Source organism: Aythya ferina (genome assembly GCF_964211825.1).
Source record: "Aythya ferina genome assembly, chromosome: 13".
Classification (NCBI taxonomy): domain Eukaryota; kingdom Metazoa; phylum Chordata; class Aves; order Anseriformes; family Anatidae; genus Aythya; species Aythya ferina.
The window spans coordinates 18,450,931-18,461,366 of record NC_140311.1 but is presented as its reverse complement, the minus strand read 5'-3'; the positions used below and the strand labels follow the sequence as shown (position 1 = coordinate 18,461,366).

At 45.6% G+C, this 10,436-nt stretch overlaps 1 protein-coding gene across 3 annotated transcripts in view; it reads right to left on the bottom strand.

Moving 5' to 3' along the window:
• Positions 1-10,436, bottom strand: part of COL4A6 (collagen type IV alpha 6 chain) — a 134,000-nt gene that overhangs the window by 3,559 nt on the left and 120,005 nt on the right. For all 3 annotated transcript variants that reach the window (XM_084534334.1, XM_084534336.1, XM_084534335.1), the window contains 15 exons: positions 10,254-10,379; positions 9,761-9,942; positions 9,437-9,500; positions 8,852-8,926; positions 8,339-8,446; positions 7,632-7,739; positions 7,136-7,207; positions 6,565-6,690; positions 6,089-6,205; positions 5,196-5,357; positions 3,610-3,708; positions 3,175-3,321; positions 1,606-1,722; positions 685-876; positions 173-459 (listed from right to left, as the gene is read on the bottom strand). In XM_084534334.1, the coding sequence (XP_084390460.1) occupies positions 173-459; positions 685-876; positions 1,606-1,722; positions 3,175-3,321; positions 3,610-3,708; positions 5,196-5,357; positions 6,089-6,205; positions 6,565-6,690; positions 7,136-7,207; positions 7,632-7,739; positions 8,339-8,446; positions 8,852-8,926; positions 9,437-9,500; positions 9,761-9,942; positions 10,254-10,379 (1,982 nt within the window). The remainder of the gene's footprint in view (positions 1-172; positions 460-684; positions 877-1,605; positions 1,723-3,174; positions 3,322-3,609; positions 3,709-5,195; positions 5,358-6,088; positions 6,206-6,564; positions 6,691-7,135; positions 7,208-7,631; positions 7,740-8,338; positions 8,447-8,851; positions 8,927-9,436; positions 9,501-9,760; positions 9,943-10,253; positions 10,380-10,436) is intronic.

Genomic DNA, 10,436 nt, shown 5'->3' with positions numbered 1-10,436 from the left:
TCTGTGGCAATGCAGAACTACTGATTCAGTTTTACTACTGGACTTGAAGCTACAGGACAGCCCTGTATACAGTTTCCTACATGCAACTCAGAGAATTCGGTCTCAGTGACCGAATCTCAAAGAGGAGATCCAACCACGTTTAAAGCTGCATTTGCATTAGTGCAATCCTTACCATGAGGAAGGAGTATCCTATCCAGAGGCTGCGCCAACCGAGGGGACACTGGGGGATGGTGATATCCTGGCTGTGCACGGCCACAGCCTGGGAGGGCGCTTCACAGACCGAGCAGCGGCTGATGTACTGGGGGATCTGCGCGCTGTCCACTGGCATCATGGGGATGGGAGCAGTGGTGGAGAGCCAGTAGGACTTGTCGTTGCGGCTGGCATAGTAGCACACTTCGTTGATGTTGCAGTAAATAAAAGGCATGGTGCTGAAGCGAGGCAAACAGGAGCCAGCAAACCCTGGAAGAATTGGAGCAGCAGTCACACCAAGCAGCTGGCAAGTGTTCAAACTCATACACACCAGTGAGGAGTGGCAGAGCATGGCACAAATAGCATTGCTTCCAGCACAGATTTTGGCCAAGAAGACTTCCTCCGTCACAACTTCCAGCTGTACCCACTAAAATTGCTCATTAGAAATGGGATTTTGGCCTACATTGTTTGCCTGAGAGAAGATTGTCAACTCACCAAGATCCTGGTTGTGTGATTTTTCCTGCCCCTCCACGTACAGTAAGCTGTAGCCATCCCACAGCTTGTTCATTCCTATGGGGCAAGGTGGGATTTGGTCTGACTGGCTGTGCTTCACTAAGGTGTACCCAACGCCCACGCTCCGACCCGGCATTCCTGGCAAACCAAGCGAGCCTGGCTTTCCAGCAACACCTGCAAGACAGAAGAAGAATCACTCACAGGCAATGTGAGCATCAGCTGGCTCTGTACCTGATTTTGGCATTGCTGTCCTAGTGTTTCTGTCAGCGTTGTACTAAGAAGAGGCCAAATTTTGATGGTTGTGTGACCGACTAGATGCACCAGTTCTAAAAGCAGCCATTTCACAATAGCACCCACCCATTTCCTACCTCATTTCATGTTCTGTCTTTCCCCAAAAAGCTCTAGTACGTTAGCACATATCTCATGGTACAGTAATTCTGAAGATCTCAAAGCACCAACCAAAACCTAACAAATTCATTTTCACTCTAGTACTCTTCATGGTAATATTCTTTTGACACAGAAAGGCCAAAAGCCATACAAATCTGTGGCAGAATCCAAAGCTTCTCTCTCTCACAGCGCCTCTTCCACCCAACCCTGATAGCTATGAATACCATCTTGCTCTCAAATCTTCAAGATGTCTCCTACATGCACAAAGCATTAAAACCAAAAGATGTTCACAATTGTACCTAGCTAAACTTCAGCAGTGGTAGACGACAATGACGTGTGACATAACCCTTCTCACTGAGAATTAAATCTATTTCATTGCAGATACAAGACAGAAGATCATGTACATCCCTCAGTCTTCCTAAGGTAATTCATTTGGTGTTGGGGAGGATTTCTTCAGAACCTGGGGGCAAACAGAATTCTACTGATTGCTTTTTTTTCGCCAAATCATATCATTACCTTCAAATCCCTGTGGTCCTGGGGTACCCACAGGGCCTGGATCCCCAACGGTGCCAGGCGATCCAGGTAAGCCATCACGTCCTTTCAAACCAGATCTGCCTGGCAGACCTTTTGTACCTGAAATTAAACACAATTACTACTATCATTATTTCTTCATGCTAACACCTTCAGTCCTACAACTACAATCACAAAAAGAGAAATAAGTTATAAACATGTTGTCAGCAGCCATGCTGAAAGCTCGCTCAAACAGCTGTAGTTACAACCCCCTAACTCTGTACAGGGATTCCTCTGGGAAACAGATGGGTGTACATTTGAACAACTTCTGTAATGATTGAGCATTAAGGGTATAATTAGATTTCCCAATGAGTTCCTCTCTTTGCACTGCTCCACAGTTCCTGGTACCTAATCACCTTACCAACAGCATTAAAGGCTTTCTCAGATTTGACTCCCTGCACATTTAATTCACTCGAGGAACTGATGACAATAGTCAGGATCCAACACAGATCCATTCACTGTGGTGGAGATCAGGACAGCATTTAGGGGAAGGACCGATGCTCACTGAGGTTCCCTGTCTAGGAGTTTTCATGAATAAAGGAGAATACGAACCTTTTAAAATTGGATAAATGGCAGCGTTAAGAAAAGCATCACTGGCACTTGCTGAGCCCTAGGAGATTCCTGGTGCAGGACCCAGTAAAGCCATTTTGCCAAATGATACAAACTGCAGTGGTGCTGGCTGAAGTTCCCAGCACCTCTCTGGTTACAGTATTTTGTTGACAATAGAAATAATTCTCGGTGGTGCTTCACTTTCAGGACAACTCCACCTGCTAGTACCAAAGCTGGCATCACACCAGCTATACCACATGCTGCTGCTCCTAATTCTGGAAGTTTAATTCAAAAACTCTATCAAAGTGCAGGAAAATAATTTATCAAGCACATCCTAATACTAATAAAACATGACAGTTGTATGTATTTTGCTGGAATTATTTCCATTACTAGAATGTTGGGAATTGGCATACAGGGCCTGGACATGAGTCCGTGGAACAATTGTTCAATCTGAGCTTGCCTTAAGCAACCAGGAGTAGGCCTTAGAAAATCTCATGGCCTGCTGTAGCTGAGCAAACCAAGCTACCAGGGTAACTGTGAGAAGCTCCCATGGTAATGACTCCCACATCGCCCAATTAAGGAACTCAGAAAAATATTGTTACCAGCAGCTGGCCTCAAGGACAAGGTCTACGTGACCGCTAATCACAAGGGGGGTTGTTTTCCTGACTGCTAATCACAAGGGGGGTTCTTTTCTTGCAGGTGGGGTTGTTTTCTTATAGTTGTTTGTCTGAGTGCTTTTGACCAATAAACTTGTGTGAAACACTGTCCGCCCCTGTTAAGTTCACTATAAAAGTTAGGCTATTTGGGCAATAAAATAGAGCAGCATGATCTGACTCAACTGGTGTCTGTCGTGCTTTCGGCCATGCTTCCTAACACTAGAAAAACCTGTAAACCTTCCTAATGCATTGAGAAAGGAGTCTTGTTCTTCCAGAAGGCAGCGTTTCAGTGATCTGAGTGTGTTTTTACCTGGTTTTCCAACCGGGCCTTGGAACCCAGGATCTCCGTCAAAGCCAGGCACACCATCAATCCCCGGCAGACCAGGTAAGCCTGCAGGGGCTGTGATTTCTTCTGGCTGTGGGGTTATACCTGGAGCCCCTGGTCGGCCAGGGAGACCTGCACACAGTGTAAATGACAGTGTAAGTATTTTAGGAATAGGTTCACAGCTTTGATGTGACAAAGGAAACTACTGAGACAAAGGAAACGTATTTTAAATTAAGGCTGCCTTAGTACATCAGCACTGGGTATCCTTCTGGAAAGTGATACGTCAAGTTCTTTGTAATTTATTTCAATCCCTAAGAAACCAAGAAGCCCCCAGACAAGCCTATTTCGGGAGCTCTGAAATTTTCCCCAACCCAAAGCTTTTGCAACAAAGTACAGCGTCTCAAATTCTCTGGCACTCACCTCGACGGCCCATTTCACCTTTCAGGCCAGGGTAACCAGGATCCCCTGGAGGCCCGTCTTTACCTGGCATCCCCATAAGTCCAGGCTCACCTCTTACACCTGCAAAGATACACAGCTGAAGACCTCAGAGGCTAAGCGTGGGGTCCTGATTCTGACCCACAGCTGAGGCGGTGAGGAACACAGTAATGGCAGCAATGAGAACACGATTTCAGCTCTGAGACAGAGGGGACCATGACCGTTCAGGAGCTCTGTGCCCATTTTGATGCCCAAAATGGCTGCAGAGCCTCAAGACAAGAATTCCACTGCTACGTAATTACAATATATGGAAAGAACTCTTCTCCTTCCATGGGGTAACCCAGGGAAAGTGTCTGAGGAGCATATGCCCACTCTGTTTGGAATTCACCTCCATGCACAGCACAGAGCAATGGGGAGTTGCCAGCCTGCGCAGACAGACAGCATACCAGCTTCTCCTGGCAATGGTTCTCCATCCTTTCCTGCCTTTTGAGCTGTGCAGTCCCTTTGAAACCTTGCTATTAGAGACCTTGTTTGCAGCTGCCCTCTGTTTTCCTCTGGTAGAGACCAAAGGGAGAGCAACATCCCTTAACACCTACAATCCTCTCAGCCTCTTTGGGAGACCTAAATCCACCACACTGTGCCTCTAAGCACACACACATTGGTGTGATGGTCCTCTAGAAACAGCATCTCCAGTCTTTGCCTAGATAAGGGCAACAAAGCTGGTGAGGGGCCTGGAGAACAAGTCTTACAAGGAGCGGCTGAGGGAGCTGGGCTTGTTCAGCCTGGAGAAGAGGAGGCTCAGGGGCGACCTTATCGCTCTCTGCAGGTACCTTAAAGTAGGCTGTAGCGAGGTGCGGGTTGGTCTGTTCTCCCACGTGCCTGGTGACAGGACGAGGGGGAATGGGCTTAAGTTGCGCCAGGGGAGTTTTAGGTTGGATATTAAGAAGAACTTCTTTACTGAGAGGGTTGTGAGGCATTGGGATGGGCTGCCCAGGGAAGTGGTGGAGTCACCATCCCTGGAGGTCTTTAGAAGACGTTTAGATGTAGAGCTCAGTGATATGGTTTAGTGGAGGACTGGTTTAGTGTTAGGTCAGAGGTTGGACTCGGTGATCTCGGAGGTCTCTTCCAACCTAGATGATTCTGTGATTCTCTAAGAGAATCACACACATGTGAATGGGTAGCTGTATCCAACAAACAGCACAATTTCATGTGGGCATCATCTACCCAGAAAAAACAAAACAAAACAAAACAAAACAAAAACAAAAACAAAAACAAACAAACAACAACAACAAAAAAACAACAAAAACAAAACAAAACAAAAAAACAGTAAGAAGATAAAAATAAATAAATCACGAGGGAGACACTGAATAGCACCTGGAGCTGGCCTTACTTTACTACTTTTACAACCAGTAGGTAAAATCTGCATGGACCAAAAGGAAAGAGGCAAACTCAGCTGAGCTCACACCTGAATGAGGATTTGTTTCAAAGCAGTCATACCACACTATAGCCATTCACTCTGTCAAGGTGACAGCCGCCAAACCACACCCAGACCCTTTTCAAGGCAAGATTACCTTTGAATCCAGACACTCCAGGGAGCCCAATTGGACCAGTGGGTCCCACGTCGCCCTTAATGCCTCGCAAGCCAAGCACACCAGGGAAACCTGGACTGCCTGTGTCACCTTGGTCAGAAGCTGGGCCAGGGGGCCCTCGTGGTCCTGGAGGACCTGGAAGACCTAGAGAGAACACAGGCAATTAGCACATTCTCCTCTTGGGGCAAAGTAAATGCTGTTGCTAACCCTAAGAAGTCATTGTAAAGGACAGACGCTGTTTGTGTGTCTGTATTTCCAGGGTTGTCCTCCTCCCAAAGGAAAATAATCAGGCCCTATTTGCTTACGTAAACATAGGTACCAGCAACCTTTAAACCTTTTAAATCTTTTTAGACAAGGCTGTTAGGTGATGAACGTGCACCAATGCCATCACGACAAATCTTTGGAACTGTACTTCCTGCTGACATTAGGACAAGTACTCCCTACGTACCTCTGAGTAGCAGTGAAGCTTTGCTGCCTCCCAGCTCACACAGAATACTTCTAAACTTCTCTAGGAGCTTATTAGGTTACAGCTCTCTAGGAGCTTAAAAGTTACATCTGTAGAAACCACGGTCTAATATGGAGCTGGCCTCCAAATGTAGACATAATGCATTGGAGCAAAGCATCTATCTTACTGCCTGAGCCTGTCTTCAGTATAACAATAGATGAAATGAATATGGAGCAGGGAGCTTTAATAATGGGCTACATCAAATCCAGATTCAACAGCAGGAATTGAAACAGATCTAAAAAACCCCGATCTAAAAAACCAGATGATTAAGGTGACACTACTCGAAGTCATTTATATCCCCCAAAACCCAGAGTTCTTCAAAGGAAGCATAAAGAAACAGAAATCCTCTTAGCTAGTTCACTCTCCATACCTGAACTCCCATCAAGTCCTGGGTGGCCAGCATCCCCAGGCCTCCCACGTATATCAGAAGGAAGAGAAACTCCAGGACTTCCTGGCAAGCCTGGCAGTCCCACAGGACCCGGGGGACCTAGAACAAGAAATACAAAGTGTGAGAGCACTTGCCCAGCTCTTCCATCACCTTCACTGACATGGTCAGAAGTAGTGGCTGAGCAGTATTCATACTGAGGAGAACAAACAGACACCTCACTACCTGTGGGGAACAAAATACAATATACTTCTGTTCAGGGGAGGTACAGACACTGTAATAACCATGTAACCAACTGTTTCTCAACTATATGGCCACATCACAGATTGAATATTTACCTGTCAAACTACTGCCTTTTTCTGTGACCTTAGGAGTTCTCTTTGGTAATTCCCCGAACTGTGCAGGCCCACTAACCTGAGCTGCAACACATTTCAACAGGCTTCCAGAACATCAGTGTTTACCCATGTCTCCTGATGAGCCTTTTGGTCCCGGAAATCCTAGAGCACCTCTACCCAAGCCTGGAGAACCTTCTTCACCCTTCACACCTGGGAGACCTGCAGGGCCTTTCAGTCCAACTTCACTCAGACCTAATTAAAGATAGTTAAAGAAAGTAAGAGAGCTTATTCAAACCATTCGCTAGCAGTTAAATCATTACACGAGCAGACTTGCAATGAAAAATTAACCATTTACCACCCTCTTTGCTGTTTTCAGTAGAGCAGCAGAAAGAGGTCTGGTGCCTCCTGTGCTACTCTGTGCAGAGTGAATTTAATCTGCAAGGTGCTGAGAGAGAAGCACAGTACTGTTCTGGACTTCCCACGGGCTTTTGCATAAGGATGTGAAGAAGAATTTGCTCATGCTTCTTAAAAGGAGAATTTGCTCATGTACATACAATATTTTGATATTTTTTCTTCATACTATGATTACATCCAGAACAGGGCAAAAAGGAGCAATTTTGTGAGGAACATTGCTCTCGTGATAGACCAATGCAGGCATTTTCCCAGCTATGATGCTTCTACTATGTGTTTCCTTTACCTGGTGTTCCAGGAGACCCTTTTGTGCCTGGCAAGCCATTCAGACCATTTAAACCTGGAAATCCATGAAACCCTGAAGAGACATTGAGAACACTTATGTAAGTGAGCAAATAAGCAAATAATTTAGTTAGGTAGAAATGCATAGATGCTTCATGGAGACTACAACAGGTGTGAGAAACATGACACGGAGGAACACAGAATGTAAAGCTTCCCTACACACGGGCCTCCTTCACGGAAACTCTTCCCACTGCTCTCTGTTTTTACCCTCAGTGAACCCCATCAGAGATCCAAATCCAGTGAAAGCCTCTCCCTTTCTGAACACTCCTCTGCTCATTTCTAGCAGCTGGTGCCTGCAATAGCATTGCCAAGAATTGAGCTGATTTCCCACGCACAGCTGGCCCACACATAGTGTGCTGCCTGCCTGCTGTGATACACTTGGATGAAACCCTGGTTTTCTGACCCAATATCTGCCCCATGTGTGCAGGCTCCAGACATACCTTTGGGTCCTGCTGTTCCATGAGCCCCAGGGAATCCGACAGATCCTGGCTGCCCTGGAGGCCCTGGTGGCCCAGGGATTCCTCTCAGCCCAGCATTTCCAGGAATTCCTAAAAACAAGCAGCAAAATGTTCTTGCATCACACATTCAGGCCAAATCAGCTCACAACTCCATATTACAGCTTCTGATCCTGCACTTAACTCAGAAGATGGGTGAATAAACTATTTATGTAAAGAAAAACCAGGTGCAAATCTCTTTTCACCACCACTACTAGCATAGCATTTATCCAACTATTTATTTGATAGTTGCCTTTTTTTTTTTTTTTTTTTTTAAATCAGAAATTCCATTCTTAATCACCCACCAAGTGACAAACTGGAATAGTATGCACACTGAATAACTAAATTGATTACATGAGTTTTCAAGTAAAATATTCCAACAACTTCCACTGTTCTTTCAAATAGAAATCTTGATAGCAATGTGAGAGCATACCTGCTAGTTACACCACTAACCAAAGACACTTTTAGCCATCCTTCTGGGTAGGTTTGAGTCTGGAGAGGGAACAGACTCAAGTGTTGCAATGGAAGACTTTAAACAAGACTTTCTTGTTTAAGCCTCAGCTGAGACAGGCCAACCAGGGCTAAGGAAACAACAAGGTGAGGTTGTTGCAGTCACGCAACGAACTGCAGAACTTGGGTGCCTTGTCCAGTACCTGCTGGTCCTTCTTGGCCAACATCTCCTGGGCCACCTTTGAGCCCATTCACTCCAGTGCTTCCTGGAAAGCCAGCTTCACCCTTGAGCCCTTCTCTGCCTCTCTCCCCTGAAATGATAAAAGCATCCAGCACAAGTTAAACTGGAGGTAGGCCTGAAGAGAAAGAGAAACATGTTACACTGCTGCTGCAGCACTTGTGTCTGCTCAGCCATTGCCTGGGCTCTGGACCAGACTCCCTGGATGGCAAACACCAGCCCAAGTTCCCAAGTTCCTACTCAGGAAGTGAAGTGGGACCCAGCATTAGAATCGGGCTGCTTTTTTTTTTTATTATTTTTGTTATTCATCATCATCCATTTGTGGCCCACTTGGATTAAGCTCCTCAAATCTCATTTAGAGGACAAGACTGAAGTATTTAGATTTACAGATCACATACAGTCCCAGACTGGGCAATATTATCCAATTTAATTTCCAGAATTTTGTACTCTTGAAGTGAACCATCAATGGCTACTGTACCTGGGAAGCCTGGGTCCCCTCGCTCTCCTTTCACTCCAGCACTGCCAGGAACACCAAGAGACTCTCCCTGGTCACCTGGAAAAGGAAGATGAGGTAAGGAAGCCATTCTGTAACTGACTGTGGGGAGCAGCTCTCAGTGCTGTTCAATAGCCATATTCATGAAAATAAACCTTGCTTATATGGCAAATTCAGGAGGTAGACAAAGACTACAGTAAACAATGTCCCCGAGGTGTTTGAAAATGTTTATAAACAGCAATGGAAGTGAATACACTCAGGGCATGTTCAGACTAACATTTAGGGCAATTTCACAACACCCTACCCTTTATGTCACAAGCTGATCAGAGAGGGTGCCTCTTGTACTGTCCAACATGCTTTGTACAGTGCTGTGGCCAAGATTTCAAAGGATCATAAAGTTTTAATACATTTGGCTTGGAACTGATCTCATCTGAATGAGTGACATCACGGGGGGACTTCTGAACCAGTCACTGGAGAGCGACCGACACTTCTAGAACACTGCCCATTCATTTTAGCCATGAATCTTAGGACTGCATGTACTGAAAGACCATGTAAAATGAAATTTCTTACCCTTTGGACCAGGGAGGCCAATAGGTCCTGGGAATCCAAGTGGTCCTGTGATACCATCTGAACCCTGAAATAAAAGCCCAAAATTAGCCTCTGCTTTTTATTCTTGCTGTTTCAACTTTGGGTCACGGGGGATAACAGACTGCAAAGATGTGGGAAGAGATGTTATCCAAAGTGTCATCCATCAGTATGAGCCAAACACCAAGTTTTGTGAAGAAAAATCCTGCCAGCTTCTGGACAGCTGCTTTGCTAAATAAGTACCAATTAGAACAAAGGATTTTCCCAAGAGCTCTTTGAGTAAATGAAGATACTTAAGAAGATATTTACCCTCTCTCCTGGCATTCCTGGAAATCCTATGATGCCACGTGCACCCTTCTGTCCTGGCAGCCCAGGCTGTCCAGATGGACCCGGGAAGCCTGGCTCACCATGAAAACCTCTCTCTCTGCTTGCTGACCCAGCAGGTCCAGGAAGACCCGGCTGTCCACGGCTTCCCGGGATTCCTTTATCACCTGAGTTTATATAAAAGAGTGTAAATCCATTTCAAAATACATTCAGCTTATTTAGCCAACTGAGCTGTTACCCAAAGCTCTCCTTAGAGGGCAGAAAGGGATGAGATAAGATCTGCAGAACAGAGCCTAAAAGGAAAACTCTTTTCTCAAAATTCAAAGCTGCCATATGCAAATCTTGCTGAAATGTGAATGGCAGAACAGAAGATAGCAATGCTGCAGACTCTGTCAAAAGGGCAGGCCATGATCCCCCAGGAGCAAGCACAGTTTCTGAAGAACTCATACTGGCAACTAGTGACAATGTTGTGACATACCTCTAGGTCCTGGGAATCCTCCAAGTCCAGCTAATCCAGGATCTCCTTTGTCTCCTTTGAATTGCAGTGCCTGTTGTGGAGGCCCAAGAACAGGAAGACCAGGTGGACCTACATCGCCTCTGTCACCTGAAGAAACACAAAATCAGATTATTCTGCAATAAGATTGCCTAACAGAGAAAGGGT